This window comes from Oncorhynchus clarkii, chromosome 26 (assembly GCF_045791955.1).
Source record: "Oncorhynchus clarkii lewisi isolate Uvic-CL-2024 chromosome 26, UVic_Ocla_1.0, whole genome shotgun sequence".
In the NCBI taxonomy this organism is placed as follows: Eukaryota; Metazoa; Chordata; class Actinopteri; order Salmoniformes; family Salmonidae; genus Oncorhynchus; species Oncorhynchus clarkii.
Window position 1 is genome coordinate 24,738,554 of NC_092172.1, and position 20,835 is coordinate 24,759,388.

The 20,835-nt window shown below is 44.1% G+C and overlaps 1 protein-coding gene across 2 annotated transcripts; it reads right to left on the bottom strand.

Annotated features, from left to right (window-relative positions):
* Nucleotides 1-144: 144 nt before the first annotated feature.
* LOC139384669 (tripartite motif-containing protein 66-like) lies at nucleotides 145-14,825 on the bottom strand. Of its 2 annotated transcripts, XM_071129492.1 has the most exons (17): nucleotides 14,698-14,825; nucleotides 13,726-13,927; nucleotides 11,579-11,708; nucleotides 11,168-11,284; nucleotides 10,733-10,847; nucleotides 10,110-10,256; nucleotides 9,812-9,929; nucleotides 8,855-9,657; nucleotides 6,723-6,944; nucleotides 5,660-5,810; nucleotides 3,657-3,735; nucleotides 3,362-3,551; nucleotides 2,144-3,120; nucleotides 1,490-1,622; nucleotides 1,256-1,330; nucleotides 1,003-1,155; nucleotides 145-788 (listed from the first exon to the last, which is right to left on the bottom strand). In XM_071129492.1, exons 1-17 carry the CDS (start codon nucleotides 14,704-14,706, stop codon nucleotides 552-554), a joined length of 3,858 nt encoding a protein of 1,285 aa, XP_070985593.1. In that variant the 5' UTR covers nucleotides 14,707-14,825; the 3' UTR covers nucleotides 145-551. The 2 variants fall into 2 exon arrangements, with proteins under 2 accessions (XP_070985593.1, XP_070985592.1); XM_071129491.1 differs by lacking the exon at nucleotides 14,698-14,825 and having other exon boundaries at nucleotides 13,726-14,209.
* Between the last annotated feature and the right edge of the window lie 6,010 nt (nucleotides 14,826-20,835).

Below are 20,835 nucleotides of genomic sequence, written 5' to 3' on the forward strand. Positions count from 1 at the left end.
TATATATATATATATATATATATATATATATATATATATATATATTAAATGCAAGACAGAAATATTAACATTAATAGTCTGTATTTACTAATTGCCTGCAATCATTTAGCCACTAAAAACATTCAATATTGATATATAAAAACAAGATATTGTAGAGTTTATTTAACATTTATAAATATGTTTACCATTTATCAATACTGACCTTGTAGGTTTTGCTGTATATATGATGGAGAATCTACAAATATAGGTAGAATCTCCAAATATATCTGAAACAAAAAACAAATACCAGAAACGCAGTTTATAAAGGCATAATAAGTATAAAGATGTAAGTCAGATTATACTTATACAATAATATTTGACACAAATATCAGGCCAAATTAAGAGCAGATAACCTTCGTAATGAAGAAGTACAATTCTCAAAATGTAAATATGTACATACAATCCCTTCATAAAAACTCAGCTTCCTCTCTTGGATGGAAACGTCCAGTGCAATATCATGTCATACTGTCCTTCAAAATAGCCAGTGATAGGCTCTGCTCCACTGCCTACAACTAGAAGTTATGCTTCCTACAGCTGAGAGAGTGCCTCCTCTTCCTCTTCCTGTGGCACTGCTCTCTCTTCTCTGGCCAGGGGAAGCCTCCCTCAGCTGCTCTGTTCACCTCGTCGTACTCATCGCTGTCGGAGTCATCCTCGGCTGCAGGGAAGGCCCTGTCTGGGAACACCTCCCTGAGTCTGGAGCTGAAAAACATCTCCAGGCTGCGACCTGCCTGGGCCACCTCTGAGTCCGGCTGGAGGACAGACAGAGAAACCAGAAATTAAACACAGCTTATCTCAGGTTTTACTACTGTGACCCAGATCAGTACTTACAATTGCATTGTGGGACATTTAATAATGTAAATGATACAATAAAATATGCATTTGCAATATAGCACTGAAAGAGTGGTCAATATATACAGTTTAACCTCTATCACTAAATTATTATTATTAATCTATATAACTTACATAATTGAACTTTGCACAGTTCCTGAACATGAGGGAGACATCAGACACAAATTCATCAGGTGAATAGTAGTGGTGAGTGCTCCTCTTGCTCAGTTTGGCCCTGATCACAGACAGATCCATGGGCCTTTTGATTATCTGGTAGTAGTGGCGAGCCTAGGTTTCAAAACATGTTTTATTAAACCAGATCACTGTGTTTTTGCGGAGTATTGTGAATACTAACATGCTGATTAAGAATAAGATTGGGATCACTTACCAGTGGACTGACCGGCTCATGGAAGGGAGCACTTAGCATGTTGCTGCAGATCAACAGAGTCAACCTCTCACATTTCTACAGAGGGGGGACAACATTGATTTCTTACGATAAATAACATTTACTGTAACTAGTAGGTGTGAAACCCCACTTACAGAAGACATTGAGCCCTCCTTGACACTACTGACTGGTCAGTGTCAGTTGATTTACATTTTTATAATGAAGAATAATACTTACTCTCTGGTCACAAGCAGAGAGACCATGAGGTAGTGGCTTTCCTGAACATTCTGCAGCCAGCCTCTGGTTCTCACAGTCATACTCCACCTCTGGCTGCAGGATATCTCTGCAGAAGGTACACACCCAGTCACCCCTGAAGTGGAAGAGGACACAGAGGCAGACATTGGCTATCTTCAACCACAGAGCAGTAGTGTAGACAAGACTGATGGATGAGAGAAGTGAGGCGTCACAAATGGCCCTTATTCTACTTTTGAGCCTTATGAGCCCTATGAGCATTATGAGCCCTATGAGCCTTATGAGCCCTATGAGCCCTATGAGCCTTATGAGCCTTATGAGCCCTATGAGCCTTATGAGCCCTATGAGCCTTATGAGCCATATGAGCCTTATGAGCCCTATGAGCCTTATGAGCCCTATGAGCCCTATGAGCCTTATGAGCCTTATGAGCCCTATGAGCCTTATGAACCTTATGAGCCTTATGAGCCCTATGAGCCTTATGAGCCATATGAGCCTTATGAGCCCTATGAGCCCTATGAGCTCTATGAACCTTATGTGCCCCATGAGCCCTGTGAGCCCTGGTCAAAAGTAATGCATTATAAAGGGAATTGGATGCGATTTGGGACCCAGTCTATGACTTATGGTGGTGAGATGACTTACGTGGGGAAGCTGAGGAGAGCTGGCACATGGCAGGACAGGTGGAATACTTTGGGACAGCGGTCACAGCACAGAAGGTCTCCTCCGATCAGACACACGGCACAGAAGTCTTCACTTTCCATCTCCATGGTCTCTGCCCCAGGCAAGGCCTGCTCAGCTCCTTCACAATGCATGTGTGGACCAGGGTCTGCATGCAGGGACCTCTGGGCTGGAGGGGACTCCATTCCTGGTTCAGGACTTAGAGAGGCTGGGTCAGGAGTGATAGAGGCTGGGTCAGTGGCTGAGTCTGGCTCCGATTCAAGATCTGGTCCAGATTCTGCAGACCCTTGTGATTCAGGGGGTTGTGCACAGTCTGATTCCAGGTCTGAATCTAATCCCGGACGTGTTTCAGATGGAAAACGGGGGTCTGAGCCAGGGTCAGGTTGGAGGTCTGATTCCATATCAGCCTCCGATTCCGCATCAGCATCCAGGTCTTCACCATTCTCTGATTCTAAACCATTCTCTGATTCTTCACTACCTTCTGATTCCACTCTAGGTTCTGATTCCACACTAGGTTCTGATTCCACACTAGGTTCAGATTCTGTAGCAGCCTCATCAGGAGATTCCTCATCAGAAACTGATTCCAGACCAACCTCCGATGCAGACTCAGCTTGTGGGTCAGATTCTGGTTGTGGGTCAGACTCTTGCTGGGGATCCGATTCTGGTTGTGGGTCCGAGTCCAGTTCCGGGTCAGAAACTATTTCTGAGATTGACCTGGGATCTGAGTCAGAGTCAAGGTCAGGTGCAGAGAAAGGTGGAGGTGATACAAGGTCAGTGGCGGGTACTTGCAGTGTGAGCTCTTTGTGAGGACTGTGTCTTCCATGCTCAGGCCAATCATTGATTACTAGAGGTGGGAGAGATTGATTGATAGTGTGTCTCTCTGAGTATTGTTTATCCAGAGACGGGCTGACCGTTGCGACCTTGGCTTCTTTTGATATTCCCTGTAGAGAAAGTACAGAGTTTGACATTTAGAACATGCCAGTAGTATTTAACCGTGATCTGAAACACATTGCAATTTAGTTCAGACCTCTTCTCCGGGCTAATTTCTGCCGCTTATAAGAACCAGCTGGCGGACAAAACTAGTTCAGACATAATGTTTATTGTGGTTATGAAACTAGTATAATCTGACATCATAGACTTTCTGGAAGAGAAGAGAGTTCACAGTGTTTTAGTGGAGCCTACCTCAGTCATCTTGTCCTTCCATCCCCTCTGTGGAACAGGTCCGGTCCTTTCTGTTGCAGTGTCTGGCAGAGGGTCACTCTGTCGCCGCCCCTGTGGTGGGATCCGAGACACCAGGATCTTCAGCCTTTCCAAACACACCACTGGAACCTTGGAACTGGAACTCCCAGGTTCCTTCTGAACCTCCCTGTCACTGATGTATGAAGAGGGAAGTGGTGAAGCAACATAACTGTAGCTTTTCCCCTTTTGACTTCAACACATTTTTTGAAGATTAGTGTGATGTTTAAATAGAATGTACCTGTTGTCTGGAGTCTTTCTTGGTATTCTGCATTTTCCTTTGACGTCATGCCCAGTCTCATCATATGCATAAACATAATCTGGTAAACAGGAGAAAGAATAATCATTTGATGAATCCATTTAACTGATGTGAAAGCAGAATTTGGATATTAGTGATGATGATATTGTATTCATTTCTCAGTGTTCATATGTTTATATAAGATAATATTGTTACTACATAATCAGAACATATTTATTGAGAGAGAGAGAGAGAGAGAGAGAGAGATGTCATTTATTATAGCCATGGTGTACAATATTGGCAGCTAGATCTGAATTGCAGTGTACAGTGTATACATAAATAAATACATCTGAGAAATGTATATTGTATAATAATAAATATAGTGGGGCAAAAAAGTATTTAGTCAGCCACCAATTGTGCAAGTTCTCCCACTTAAAAAGATGAGAGAGGCCTGTAATTTTCATCATAGGTACACTTCAACTATGACAGACAAAATTAGAAGAAGAAAAATCCAAGAAAATCACATTGTAGGATTTTTAATGAATTTATTTGCAAATTATGGTGGAAAATAAGTATTTGGTCAATAACAAAAGTTTATCTCAATCCTTTGTTATATACCCTTTGTTGGCAATGACAGAGGTCAAACGTTTTCACAAGGTTTTCACACACTGTTGCTGGTATTTTGGCCCATTCCTCCATGCAGATCTCCTCTAGAGCAGTGATGTTCTGAGGCTGTTGCTAGGCAACAGACTTTCAACTCCCTCCAAAGATTTTCTATGGGGTTGAGATCTGGAGACTGGCTAGGCCACTCCAGGACCTTGAAATGCTTCTTACGAAGCCACTCCTTCGTTGCCCGGGCGGTGTGTTTGAGATCATTGTCATGCTGAAAGACCCAGCCACGTTTCATCTTCAATGCCCTTGCTGATGGAAGGAGGTTTTCACTCAAAATCTCACGATACATGGACCCATTCATTCTTCCCCTTACACGGATCAGTCGTCCTGGTCCCTTTGCAGAAAAACAGCCCCAAGGCATGATGTGTCCACCCCCATGCTTCACAGTAGGTATGGTGTTCTTTGCTGGATGCAACTCAGCATTCTTTGTCCTCCAAACACGACAAGTTGAGTTTTTACCAAAAAGTTATATTTTGGTTTCATCTGACCATATGACATTCTCCCAATCTTCTTTTGGATCATCCAAATGCTCTCTAGCAAACTTCAGACGGGCCTGGACATGTACTGGCTTAAGCAGGGGGACACGTGAGTCCCTGGCGGCGTAGTGTGTTACTGATGGTAGGCTTTGTTACTTTGGTCCCAGCTCTCTGCAGGTCATTCACTAGGTCCCCCCGTGTGGTTCTGGGATTTTTGCTCACCGTTCTTGTGATCATTTTGACCCCACGGGGTGAGATCTTGCGTGGAGCCCCAGATCGAGGGAGATTATCAGTAGTCTTGTATGTCTTCCATTTCCTAATAATTGCTCCCACAGTTGATTTCTTCAAACCAAGCTGCTTACCTATTGCAGATTCAGTCTTCCCAGCCTGGTGCAGGTCTACAATTTTGTTTCTGGTGTCCTTTGACAGCTCTTTGGTCTTGGCCATAGTGGAGTTTGGAGTGTGACTGTTTGAGGTTGTGGACAGGTGTCTTTTATACTGATAACAAGTTCAAACAGGTGCCATTAATACAGGTAACAAGTGGAGGACAGAGGAGCCTCTTAAAGAAGAAGTTACAGGTCTGTGAGAGACAGAGATCTTGCTTGTTTGTAGGTGACCAAATACTTATTTTCCAACATAATTTGCAAATAAATTCATTAAAAATCCTACAATGTGATTTTCAGGATTTTTTTTCTCATTCTGTCTGTCATAGTGGAAGTGTACCTATGATGAAAATTACAGGCCTCTCATCTTTTTAAGTGGGAGAACTTGCACAATTGGTGACTGACTAAATACTTTTTTTGCCACACTGTAAATAAATGATAAATATATAATATTTGGAAGTAAGTAGCTCAGTACCAGGCTCTGTCTTGTAAATGGTCAAAGGTGACAGGCGTAGGTTGGGCTGGCCTCTGGAGGGAGGAGTGGCTAAGGATCTCTCCAGGGAGGCCACAGATCGTATCACTCCATCAGAAGACAGCCTCCTCCGCCTGAGATCCATAAAACCCTGCTGAGGGAGGGAATCAGTCATAATCAACATCAACTACTATATCAAGCACAGACACCAACCATATTTTACATCCAAAGTCTGTAAGAATAAAGAGGAGGGACACCTTAGTGTTAGCTTTAGGAATGTGTTTAGTAAGATAAACCAGATATCGTTACAAAACATTATGGGTATTGTACTACATCATACTACAAAGTCAACTGCAGAGACAAAAACAAGAAAAGGCTTTGCCACCAAAAACCTGGAATCTGATTGACCCAAAGAGGTAATTTTGTTAAATGTACCTTTAAACAGCAACACTAGCAACTTTGTCCAATTTGTTTGCAATAAAAGCAAATGGATTCATTGCTGTATCAGTTCTATTTTTTGGTAATGTGTTTTACCCTCTGCAAAGAATTTATATTGCCAAGTGTGTAACAAGAACAAGGTTTTAAGTCTGACAGCCAAACCTTTCTGCCACATTTATATGTATCCCTTTAAAATCAAATCCCAAACTGCTGAGACTGTGCCTTAAAATGGCTTTTTCATCTGACATATTGTACTAACTTCTTTTACAAAGTTATTTTCTTTGTAGCCATACTGTAATGTCCCTAATGGAACTGTATAATGGCATGTCTCTTATAAAAGCTCTGATCAGAACAGCCTTAACAGCTAGGCAGCCTTAAGAAGCTGACATGTAATAATGGAAGTTGAAGAGAATAGGCATGACTCTCGATCACAATTAAAATGTCCATTAATTGTCCATTGAAAATCTTATAATAGAATGCCAGTCATTTATTGAGAATTGCTTGTCTCCAGTCAGCCATGACATTTCACCTGCACTCTCCTTGGTAGCAGTAGGCATGGAATTACATGAATTATAGGATCTCTATGGCAGCAGGTCTCTCTCTGTTCATTGATGGGTTAATGGGTTACCTGGTCTGCCATGCGTCCCCGTTCCACGGCTGCTGTTGCTGTTGCTAAGCTGTGGGTGGCCCCCAGGGGCCTGTCTGTGGAAGGGCTGCTGGAGGGGCCTGCCAGTTCTGGTGGGATGCTCTGGGATCGACTCTTCCTCCCACACAGTGAGCTGGGCCTGCTGCTCTGAGCATCAACACTGAACCCATGGGTCGTCACAGACATCTCCAGTGAAGTGGATCTCTGTCAGGACACAGAAACACAAAAGCAGACTGCCTTAGCACACTCTACTGTTGCTGACTGAGCATCATACTACACAGGTGCATCTATTCATGTCATAGCAACAGAGAGACAGTGCGCTGGTGGGAGGTGTGTGGCAGAACCACCTTCAGTATCACACGCACTAAGGACACCACTCAGAATCCATTCTGTGAGCCCTGCCTGTCTGATTAAAAACAACACAATCGCTGCAAGGCCCATTCATTTCAGCGAGAGATGACCCACACTACTGCTCACAACACCGTTATTCTACTGATAATGAAGGGCTTAGTTACAATACCAATTATCGTATGTAAATCCACCATCAGAAGTGCGTAAGCTAGGCTCGTTTGAATAAGCGGCATTAGCACATCACAGATTAGACTCTCTTTCCATCTCTCCTCCATTGGCCTTCTCCTCTCGTCATCATTTCATTAATGCAAGTTTTCCAAAAAGCCCCCAGCAACTGTGTCTCTGTGCTAATGCAGCCATACGCCTGACAAAGCTTGAGCACTAGCCTGTGTCTCAGCACCCCTCCTCTTCCTCTCACCCCTCCTCTTCCTCTCACCTCTCCTTCCCTCCCTTTTTTTCTCTGTCTTATTTCTCACAGCACGCCACACACCATGGAGATTTAGACCAGTTGACACAGAGCATGTGCTCATAATTACCACTCGGTTAAAACACTTACCTGATCCGCGCCCCGAGGAGAGGTGTGAAGGAGTCTAAATGTGGAGAAAAAAGCTATAATCCTCTTCTAGAGGAAGAGGGAGCGAGACAGAAGACAGGGATGTATCTGAGAGAAGTGTACCCAGAGCTGAAATCAACCTCCCAGCTCCACCAATTCCCCAAGTGTCTCATTATTACCAGGTTAAGTATGTATGTGGCTGCGCACAAGCGCTTTTTCTTCTCACTTTCACTCACTGTGTCTTGGCAAGGCGGAAATCATGTGCCTCTGTTGTTTTAATCATGCAGGAGGAACATTTTTGATCAGTGATCATTCGGTTGCTCAATCCCTGGCACCAAGGGTACTAATAATAAACAGTAGAATCTTTTTTTAGCTTTATTGCAATGCTGCACTTAAGTTTAAAAAATATATATTTCAGCATAGCTGGTGCTTTGATTGTGTTAGTGTGCCTCTTTCTTAAGCATAGTCCCTTCTTCAAATGGAAGCCAGTCAGGTTTCTGTAGCACCATCTGTTTTCAGGGCAGCTGTCAACCACTGTGACTGATAATTTGGCGTAAACAAAGTTATTGCCCAAATTTTTTCAATATCCGCTGTATGTAGATATTGAGACAGGAAATACTGCTGTCAGCCTGGGTTTAAGACTTGCAATAATGCGAAGCTCCCTGCGGTACAATGTGCTTTGAGCTACAATTATAACACCATGAAACTAATTTACTGTATCCAGCCTTCCCTCAACCCATTGGCTTTTTATTCTGCCATAATGCACAACCGAAGTGAAACAATGGCTGTACCTTGCACTATCCTCTTCAGGACAGGTGTGTGACCTGTGGTTTATGTGTGCGTGTATGTGTGCTTGGCCAGAAGCGAGGCAGGGCTGAGGCATGTGTGCTACTGTTAGTCTGAGAGGTGTTTGTGAGCAAGACTGTGTGTTTTGACACCTCTGAGCTCAGAGTGTGTGGTGAGGTCTATAAGGCCATAGAGAATGAGGAGGGACAAGTGTGACCACTGGGGAGTCAACAGAGTGAAAGCGAAATGAGGTTGTGGGACCTATACAACTCTCTGGTCAACAGACAACAATGGGGGAACTCCAACGTGGGCCAAAAGTGAACTATCGCTGAGCAAACATGGACAGCTTTACTACGTTGATATGGTTTAAGCATCTCTGATGTGAAGAAACAATGTTCATTATAGTGCGCTTTGGTCAACTCACCCTGCCATCTCTGCAGTCTCTGGATGGCTGTGTAGTCCTGGCCTCCTGCTGCTCTTCCTCCTGCTGCTCCACTGTCAGTTCGGCCACTAGGGGAGACAGGAGCTGCTGCTGCTGCTCCTGCTGGATCCCATCTGTCAGCACCTCTCTGTCCACCCCTGTCTGTACATGTGTCTTCTCCCTGCTCCCCTCCTGGATCTGCTCTGTCAACACCTCTCTGTCCACAGTTGGCTGCCCAGGAGTCTGCTCTCTCTCTCTGCTGGCCTGCTGGCCCTGGCCTTCCCAGGCCCCATCTGTGGCTGGCTGTGCATGAGTGTCGGGAAGCGGCTGAATCTGAGGCTGGTAGAGGGCTGTGGCTGGGGGCTGGAGTCCAAGACCTCCACTGTTGGAGCTGGAGCTGAGCAAGCCTGGGTCAGCAGCCGGGAGATGCGCTGGCTGTTGGGGACGCTGCATGGAGGAGGGCACCACAGCTGGTGGACCTGGAGGACTGTCAGGGCCCCAGCACCTCAGCAGCTGACTTTGGTGCAGGGCCAGGGAGGGAGAGCTGAGGGTGGACTGGGCACACCTGGCGGAGTAGGGGTTGGGTTCCCGCTGGTTCTTGTCCAGCTGCACAGCTGGCTGTGGGGGTATGCAGTGGAGGCAGCACATCTGGGGCTGACAGCAGGCCTGGAAGGCACAGCCCTGGTCCCGCCCTCCATGGCACACAGATGGCAGGGACAAGCAGGTGATAGGCTGGGGCCTCAGGATGCTGGGGAAGGCCACGCCCTCAGAGTAGGAGCGATTTCCCCCCTCGGCAGTGAGCTGACCTAGAACAACAGAGATACTTGTAGTTTAGGAATCAGGCCAGGTCTCCAGTAGAAAGGCATTAAATGCAACACTTTCAATAATTACATACAACCAGTTTACAACCAGTCACTGCAGCCAAGCTACTGCAGCCAAGTCCTTTAAGCCTTAGTTTACCCAAAGTTGAGATCTGCTTAGTCCAGTAGCTGGCATCCCAGTTGAACTTGATCTTCACAGGGAGCCAGGCGTCTGAGTGTAGTGGGGGTTCAAGCAGGCGCTGCATCTGGAGAGAAATCTAAAGGAGGACAGGCGTAATGTAAAAGCACTAATGAACTTTTTTCCATAACTCCCCGAAAAAATGTTTTCTTACTCTGTTTTTAAATGAGACAAGAAAATTGCATGGTATTTTACAAGCGGCAAAAAAATGGCCTTGTGTTTGACCCGCAAGCCCACCCTTCTGTCCCTTCAGACCTACCAGCTCCCTGCTGAAGAGAAGTGGGTTCTTGAGGTGGTGGGCTGTTGCCCAGCTGATGAAGTTCTGCACGTGGTCCAGCTGGCTGCACATCTCTATCTCCCCCTGCAGCTGGTCCTCCAGACGCCGCTGGAAGTCCTCCGAGATCTTCTACACACACACACACACGCACGCACGCACACACACACACACACACACACACACACACACACACACACACACACACACACACACACACACACACACACACAGAGGCAGACAGAAACATGCTCACGTGTAATTGCTGGCACAGAGGGAGTGAATTACAGATGGAAAGAGAGGGGCTAATCAATGGCTTGTTTTTCACCGGATTTCATTCCTAAGATCCCTGCTTTTTTGACAGATCATTATTGCCTCTCCATTGCGAGCGGTCAGAACTGATTAGATAATGTTGGGAGCGCTCCTGATTAGGAACATGTACTTTATGGTCAGCTAGACACTGGAGATGAATGCCCCTGGAAACACTGAGACTGAGTGGAGGGAGGGAGAGAGAGAGAGAGGAAGAGAGAGAGAGAGAGAGAGAGAGAGAGAGAGAGAGAGAGGGAGAGAGGGAGAGAAAGAGAGGGAGAGAGAGGGAAAGTCATTACCTCTAGTTGCTCTATTAATAGGTTTGCCCGTTTGTTCAGCTCATTCATCATAATCATCTTTGCCATTTTAATCTGGTTCTCAGCCTTCCTCTGCGTGATCTTTACACCGTGCAGCCTGAGAGGAACACAGAGAAAATAAGTGACATTCTGATTACTGACAGAGAAACCAAAACAGTTGATGGATTGTGGTGTATACGTGCTTTATTGCACTTGGATGCTTTACATATGTTAGATGGGTATTTCATTCAGAGTTGGAGAGTGTATTGTATATGATCTTTGAGAGGACATATACATGTCGTCAACATTGCTCTGGTAAATTTGAGCCAGGTTTCTGAGACCACCAGCTGTTGGCTTTACACTTGCTTTATGAGATCAGTGTATACTCCTGATCATTCTACACATCTGTCAGTAATGTATTGTACAAGCGGAGCTTACCTGTCCTCTATCTGTTTGGCTGTGCTCTCCACTGCAGACCTCCTCTCCTCCACCTGAGCCATCAGGCTCTCAAACTGCCACTGTTGGTCCTGCAGGGCCTTTCCAATGTGCACCAGCCTGAGGACAAACAGATATCACAGTGGGTCAAATAATACAATAGAAACACCACTTAACCTCACCACTTTACACCCTTTCATTTCAAGCATCTCCTTGAGGGATAGTTACTGTATGACGTTAGGGACTATTGGGACCACTAATGCGCTGCAAAATCACAGGCAACCGGGCAATGTATCATATGGACTGAATTAGAATTAGGTAGGTTGAAGATATGCACCAGACACAACGCAGGAGGTTTTTAACCTGCTGTTAGCCCCTCACTGTAATGCCCTTGTGCCGTGTCTAAGGACTGACCTGTGGTTCTTGTGGGCGGACAGGTGACAGCTGCTGCAGCACATGAGGTCACAGGACTCGCAGAAGAGCTCCAAGGGCTCTTGTCTGTGAGAGTGGCACATGAGGATGGGGCGGCCACACGAGCCAGGGCCTACCGGGCAGAGGGGGGAGGGGAGAGAGAAGCATAGCATTACCACAGAGAAGGACTAAACAAGCAATTCACACTACAGCTTAAGCCGTTGGGAGTAATTGGTGCTGTACAAGAAAATAAATGCACAAAGATATATCATGCAAACAAATGTTCAAAGACACATCATGTAAACAAAAGTGGCCTACTAAAAGGCAACTGAATAACATTCATGTCTGGCAGCACACAGTTTATGTACATCAATGTTTTATTCTATTGTTATATCAAGCTACAAGACAAACTACTATTTCGCTGAATGTTTCCTGTTTATTTTTGTTTAATTTTGCTTAAAATGTTATCTGCAATCTCACTCTACTCTATTTTAGAGTTGTAAAATATGTTGAATCTGATATTGGCCTCAAGTTAACATGCATTACATGAGTCATTCAGTATCATCATCATTCCAAAACTATTTTAGGCTGGGGAAATATGGCATCCTTTAAATCTAGTAAATATTTCTGGGCTTAAAGAATGGGTAGACAGATGGAAAATAGGGCAGAGAGAGAAGGTCTTTGATCGGAGAAATGAAAGACCAGTGCCAATCTAGATTAATAACTTAGTTCGGTTGGCTTTTGAAGAATCAAACAAAACCTTCACACCGCAGGATGTAGACAGTAACAAATGCTGCTAGAGAACAAATGACTTTCATGTGTGCATGCATAAACGGCCATGTTTTAAAAATAAATGCAGCATTAGTCATTTGATTTGCAATGTAATGAGAGTTCCTACTCTATGCAAATGATCTGTATAAATAGCTGGAAATGTGATTCTTATGCAGCACATATGAGACTTCCTGCCCAAAGTTATCACTTCCTCACACTAAGGTTGTATCCCAAATAGCACCTGTTCCCTACTGGGCTCTTGCCGAAAGTAGTGCACTATGTAAGAATAGGGTATCATTTGGGACGGAGTCCAAGCAATCACCATGTGGCATTAGTTAATTTATTTCAAAACTGGACCCAAATTGACTGAAGCCTTTAATTGACTTTTGAGACCAGTAACAACCAATTGTTGTATCCTGATGCTGGTGTTTATTTCCCCTCTTGGGTAATGATTGTGTCATGAAACAGCAGGCCTAAGCATTGTTATGAGGGGTTAACTGAGAAGAATGGGTGATGTTCAGATGGCTATCCACTGTACACATTAAAGTTGGTCCTATGTCTATACTCTGGGGTGATGCAGAAGGTTTTCCCACAGTCACAGATACACACGCAGGCACAAACGCACACACAAACGCACACACACACAAATGCACACACACACACAAACGCACACATACCACAAGGGGCAGGAAACAGATCACAATGTGATAGAGAGACCACAGGGTCACGATGAGTAAACACAGCCCCCAACAATACACAGTACTGCTGCTGCACACACACACACACACACACACACACACACACACACACTGCTAAGCATGGCCCTAGTTAGTACAGTCAATTAAACATTGACTCAACAGAACAGTAAAGCGCTCAACACAACCCTATAACATAACAAGCACATCACTGCAAACTGCTGCACACAGACCCACAGAGCCTGACTAAAGTCACAGCTGAACATAGCTATCCGCTGAACACAACCCTACTGCACTCTGCTGGACACACCACTCCAATGAGCAGTGCCTTTTGCACAATGCTCTCCACAAGGCCTATTGTGCACTGCATAGCACAGCCCCAGTGCTAAATGCTGAGTGACCACATCCTGCCTGCAGAGCTAAGCTTTCTCACCCGCAACACTTCAAACTGATGTTCTCACCAAAACACCAAAACAAAACACTGACACACTAAGACAGCAACACTTAGAGGTGGCAATATAGGTGAGATGTGATCACAGAGTTACAGTATGACTTTGCCTTTTAGCATCCAAGAGTAGAGACCTAGAAACGTACTTTTCAGCATCCACGAATAATATAACACTGTTGCTACAAAAGGGGGCAGTGAGGGATGGGAGAACCTGTCTGGGACAGAGAGATGCTTGCCTGGTTCGGAGCTGGGGGCCATCTGGTCCCTCTGGTGCAGGTCGACACATTGGGTAGTGGGCTTCTGGTGTTGGTGCAGGTCTGAGCACTGAGGGGTGGCTCTCTGGTGCTGGTGCATGTCTGTGCACTGGTAGCACAGCCACTTGTTGCAGAATGTACACAAGCTCTGGGCTAGCCTGGGCTCTGGGCACTCTGAGCAACGCTGCCACACATAGAGAAGACCTGTCATGTATTGACACACATCAAGCACGCACGCACACAAGCACACACACAAAACAACAAGGTCGTCTGATATAAAGATGGGGTGACATATGTCAGAAGTATTAGTGTTACCTCCCTCTGTACTTTGGGCTAAATCCCACTCCTCAGAGCGGTTACTTGTGTCGATGCTCACACATTCTGAGCTATTCCCAGAGAATGTTAGATGCATTCGATCAAGTTCCTCAAAATGAAGCCATGTTGAGTCACAAACACAAGCTGCTCAACCAGCTGAATAATTTCCCTTTTAATGCAGCTTAAAGACAACTAGTAGCACAGAATGAAGTGCACATTCAAATGTACTGAAATCACATATCAAAATACAGCTGAATAATATAACAAAACAGGTCATACTGAAGTCATGCCAATTCCACAGGTTTATCCTTTCTTCTTTTAGAACGTGTTGTGTACCTCTTCATCCTCATCACATTACAGTTAACAGTTAACATTATCTCCTCAGAGTTATTTGGAAAAAAATTCATATTCACTTCGTTAGAAATACACTGAAGTGCATCAAAGACTTGAGAGAGTCTGAATACCCTCGGGCTAAGACAGCAAATAATAAGTCCACGCATATACATTCATTCTATTTCTGCAATTGCCTCTACACAAACAATAGTAGAATAGAAAATCTACTTGTGGGGAAAAAAGAGAGTTGAGGTAATGTCAGCCGTGTCATAGGAATGTTAATAGAACGTTGAGAGAACGCCTTACCTTCTCCATGTCAGCAGTGGGGTAATGTGTCCTCTGGTGAACGGTGGAGCTGGTACCCAGCAGAGCTGCTCTCGCTATGGGAGGGAGAGGACAGCACAGCCTAACGCTCACACACAGCACTCACACTGATGCTTTTACCTGCGGCAGGAAGCAACATGCACCAAGAGGTGGCCCCAGAGAATATGGCTTACATGACAGCCTGCGTGCTGAGCTCTCCTCTCCTCTCTTCGCCTGGTTCATCTGTCTGTAGGACTCCTCACAGAACAGAAGTAGAGGAGTGTCAAATTCAAATCCATCCTCTAACACACAAAACATATAATCCTTTTTCTTAAATAAGCCTGTGCATAATAATTGGGAATTAGGGAGATACGATAATTATTTTTTTTCTAGGGCGAAATATCCCCGGAAGCCCTTCCCAAAATGGAAGGAGAGGCCGAATGACCTACAATGTTGGAGGGAATTGTAAGCACTGCAAACAGGAGTGGAGCAGGCTGGGATGGGATGGGATGGGCTGTAGTGAGCTGGGCTGTGGTGGGCTGGGTTGTGGTGGGCTGCTGGTGACCTCCTTCTACATCCCTGTATCAGCACAAGGAAGGGACAGGTCCCTCTGGAGCCACACATGCTCACGTAGCACACCATAACCGGGTCAGGCTCTGATGAGCACCAGATGGGAGTAGGAAACACTCCTGCTATTCTCTCTAAAATGATGAAATCAATTAAGATCTTTATCACAGTATTGCAGAAGAGAAGGAATGGCACACTGCAAGGAAACAAAACTAACTTCATGGCTGGAAAGACAATCCATATACAGTACTAGAGAGGAGGATCATGTTGTAACTGTCTTAAAATGTATCAGCAAAAAGTGACACTATTAGAAGGGGGATATGACTCCTCCCATTGCTGTAATGTAGACAGAGTTGTGGCAAAGAGTAGTAAGACACCCTCACTATGTGAAATCACGATCAAAACACCATCATTTCTGCTGCTCCGAGTCTACCTAACACCAACCCCTGCAGTCTGACCTACAAATCTGACAACTTTCTCATCCTCTGGTGCTTCACAGGGGAGCTAAAAACCATCCCATTCCCCATTGTGTGCTCAAAGACCCACTTTAAAACACAATTAGTCAAACCTAGCGGACCCCGCCTCTTGTTCACTCAGCTCTCCTGCTTTTTAAACCCCCCTCCTCCCATTTCATACTCCCCATTTTGCTTTTAAACCAGAAAGGTGTTAGCACTATACCTCTCTGTGAGGGACAGCTCTCCTGCCCTGCTAAGTGAGGTTGGTACTGGATAAAAGGCAGCCTGAAAGCATGACATCTCTAGAGATGTCACAATAATAGAAACTTCACTGGTGATGTCTCCCCTGAAAGCACACCTATGTAACATCCATTAACACTGAGGTGATGGGATCCAAGTGAATAACCACTCCAATGTCACTTCCCTGATCAGACAATTATCTACATAGCGACTGTAAATATTAATGACTTCTCTGCCCAAACCCCTCAACCACTTCCTGTACTGTACACTGTAATGGTAAACTGTAAATTATAAGGTCATTTTGGGTATTATCAATACTCTGAAACGTTTTACTGCAGCATACTGTAAATTATGGTGCATTGTGGAAAATATTGTGGGCGGGGAAAGATCTGCTGTATTTCTAATGGTACTGTAATTCCACCCCACAGAATACAGTACCATATCTTTGGAGCACAAAAAACCTTTTGACCACTAGTGGGTGCATGGTATTGTTGTTTCTGGCTTGTTAACATACACTATATATACAAAAGTATGTGAACACCCCTTCAAGTTAGTGGATTTGGCTATTTCAACCACACCAGTTGCTGTGAGGTGTATACAATCGAGAACACAGCCATGCAATCTCCATAGACAAATATTGACAGTACAATGGCCATACTGAAGAGCTCAGTGACTTTTAACGTGGCACCGTCATAGAATGCCACCTTTCCAACAAGTCAGTTCGTCTAATTTCTGCTCTGCTAGAGCTCAACTGTAAGTGCTGTTTTTGTGAATTGGAAATGTCTAGGAGCAACAATGGCACAGCCACGAAGTGATAGGCCACACAAGCTCACAGAATGGGACAGCTGATGCTGAAGCGCGCAGCGCATCTGTCCTGGAAGCAATGTCAACACAATAACTGCCCGTAGGGAGCTTCATGAAATGGGTTTCAATGGCCGAGCAGCCGCACACCTAAGATCACCATGCGCAATGCCAACTGGAGTGGGGTAAAGCTTGCTGCCATTGGACTTTGGAGCAGCGGAAACACATTCTCTTAAGTGATGAATCACGCTTCACCACCTGGCAGTGCGGGTTTAGCGGATGCCAGGCGAATGCTACCTGGCTGAATGCATAGTGCCAACTGTAAAGTTTGGTTGGAGGAGGAATAATGGTCTGGGGCTGTTTTTCATGATTCGGGCCCTTTAGTTCCAGTGAAAGGAAATCTTAATGCTACAGCATACAATGACATTCTAGACAATTCTGTGCTTCCAACTTTGTGGCAACAGTTTGGGGAAGGCCCTTTCTTGTTAAAGCATGACCATGCCCCCAAGCACAAAGCGAGGTCCATACAGAAAAGGTTTGTCGAGATCGGTGTGGAAGAACTTGACTAGCTGGCCTGCACAGAGCCCTGACCTCAACCCATCGAACACCTTTCAATGCCCGACCTCACTAATGCTCTTGTGGCTGAATGGAAGCAAGTCCCCGCAGCAATGTTCCAACATCTAGTGGAAAGCCTTCCCAGAAGAGTGGAAGCTGTTCTAGCAGAAAAGGGGGGACCAACTCCATATTAATGTCCATGATTTTGGGATGAGATGTTCGACGAGCAGGTCATGTAGTGTATATATCAGTGGAGGCTGAGGAGGGGAGGACGGCTCATTATAATGGCTGGAACGGAGTGAATGTAATGGCATCAGACACATGGAAACCATGTGTTTGATACCATTCCATGAGCCCCTCCACCCCAATTAAGGCGCCACCAACCTGCTGCGGTACATATAACTGTAGATTAATACCTTCTCGTTATCTAGTAACAATAGGCTCTCATATGAACACTGAGAGATTAATACAGTATCATCCTCACTAATATCCAAATTCTGAATTCGCATCAGTTAAATGCTTTCATCAAATTATTATTGTTCCCCCTCTGTCCACATACTTTTGGTCATATAGTGTATTTTTAGGCATGCCTTGTCATAGGCTATATTGGTTGCACCCGTGAGTGAGAAGGCTGTACTAATTTGCCCCATCAATTTGCATATGGGACAGATTGGAGTGGCAGCAAGTCTAAAACCTTAAATAGTTGAGCATTTTGCCATGTCCTTTTGGTCTGTTTGGCCCTGTAGTCGCTGCCAGTTTGGAAGCCTTTGTTAAGGCCTCTAGAAGTGCAAGTGATATGAAACACAAAATATTCATGAATATACTGTAATGTGTAAACACTTTACCTAGCAGCCAACCTGTTTGCACCAATCCCTTGTAATTACTGTATAATACTGTGAAATACAAACCACTCCCTATATTGATTTCATTCATCCATTCATTATTTTCCGATTACGGTAGCATTTACTTTTTTACAGTACATTAGAGCGGTATTGTACTGTGTGTCATTACACAGCACTTGCTTTGATACCGTATTTATATTACAGTATAAATAATACTGTAATATGAAATACAGAACTTTACTTGCCACCGAGCTGCCTGTACGCTACTGTCAAGTTCACAGTAACCCATTTTAAGTCCATAACTCATTATATGGCCTACAGGAGAAAAATGTGTTCAATACTCTTCCTTGGAATCTGACTTGGGGTACAGATGTATCCGTATTGAATTAATGATAATAGCATATAAAACAATCATAAAAGATATGCATAATTTAAATCATTTGAGCACTCTCCTCACTGAAGGTACTCTTGCGGTCCTCTGTTCAAAATCAGGCATAGTGAATCCATGTACACAGTGAAACAGTGCCTTCAGAGAGTATTCCTACCCCTTGACTTATTCCACATTTTGTTGTGTTACTGTCTGAATTCAAAATGGATTAAATGTATTGTTTTCTCTCACCCATCTACACACAATGCCCCACAATGACACAGTGAAAACATGTTTTTAGAATTTTTTGCAAATGTATTGAAAATTAACTATGTCTAATTAACATAAGTATTCACACCCCTGAGTCAATACCTTGTAGAAGCACCTTTAGCAGTGATTACAGTAAGGCTTTCTGGGTGAGTCTTTAAGAGCTTTCCACAACTGGATTGAGCAATATTTTCCCTTTATTCTTTTAAAAATTCTTCAAGCTCTGTCAAATGGGTTGTTGATCATTGCTAGACAACCATTTTCAGGTCTTGCCAAGACTTTCAAGTAGATTTCAGTCAAAACTGTAACTTGGCCACTTAAGAACATTCACTGTCTTCTTGGTAAGCAACAGTGTAGATTTGGCCTTATGTTTTAGGTTATTGTCCTGCTGAAAGGTGAATTAATCTCCCAGTGTCTGGTGGAAAGCAGACTGAACCAGGTTTTCCGCTAGAATTTTGCCTGTGCTTAGCTCTATTCTATTTATTTTGTAACCCCAGTCCTCAACATTACAAGCATACCCATAACATGATGCAGCCAACACTATGCTAGAAATATGGACAGTGGTCCTCAGTAATGTGTTGCATTGGACTTTCCCCAAACATAACAATTTGCATTTACTCCACAATACTAACCTAAATTAGAGTGAAAAGAAGGAAGCCTTTACAGAATAATAATATTCAAGAACATGCATCCTGTTTGCAACAAGGCACTAAAGTAATACTGCAAAACATTTGGGAATGCAATTAACTTCATGTCCTGAATCAATGTTGTTGATCCATCCTCAGTTTTCTCTTATTATAGCCATAAACTCTGTAACTGTTTTTCAAAGTCACCATTGACTTCATGGTGAAATCCCTGAGCAGTTTCCTTCCTCTCCAGCAACTGAGTTAGGAAGGACACCTGTATTTTTGCAGTGACTAGGAGTATTGATACACTATCCAAAGTGTAATTAATAATTTCACCATGCTCAAAGGGATATTTAATGTCTGTTTAGTTTTTTTTACCCATCTACCAATAGGTCCCCTTCTTTGCGAGGCATTGGAAAACCTCCCTGGTCTTTGTGGTTGAATCTGTGTTTGAAGTTCATGTCACGCCCTGACCTTAGTTATCTTTGTTTTCTTTATGATTTTGGTTGGGTCAGGGTGTGACGAGGGTGGTATGTGTGTTTTTGTATTGTCTAGTAGTTTTTGTAATTCTATGGGGTTTTGGTATGTCTAGGTATAGGTAGGTCTATGGTGTTTGTAAAAAAAATTAATTGAAAACCATAATTCCACTTTGACATTATAGGGTATTGTGTGTAGGCTAGTGACCAAAAAATCTAAATGTAATACATGTTCAATTCAGGCTGTAACACAAAACAATTAAGAGAAAGTCAAGGAGTGTATATACTTTCTGAAGGCACTGTATGTATCTGAATGTGTTTAGGCTGCTTTTCTTTACATTATGACCCCTAATCCTGATGCACCATCCATGTATTAGGTCTTTCTATTGAGTGATGATGAGTGCTGAGGGGGCTCTCTGAGAGCTGCTATGCGTTTCCTGTGAGAAGGAATGTGAGCACCACTCCCTGGCTGTCTGTCAATTACAGCTTTATAGCAGTGCAACACCTCCCTGTGTTTCACTAACACCTCCCTGGAATTATTATTATATTTTCTTATTTAACTAGGCAAGTCAGTTAAGAACAAATTCTTATTCACAATGATGACTTATAAAGCCCCCCCCGGCCAAACTCTCGTCTGACCCGGACGACGCTGGGCCAGTTCTGCGCCGCCCTATGGGACACCCGATCACGGACGGTTGTAATACAGTCCGGGATCAAACGCGGATCTGTAGTGACGCCTCTTGCACTGCGATGCAGTACCTTAGACCGCTGTGCCACTCGGGAGGCCCTGTATGCTCGGGGGACTACACACTTCCCAGCTTGTTCATGTTTCTGCTGGCAATAAGAGCTATAATATGTGGATATGCAATTACTGCATAATTATCTTTTAATCCTCCCAATATGGAATCAATGTGTGGGGAAATTATTGTATTATTGCCCTATTTT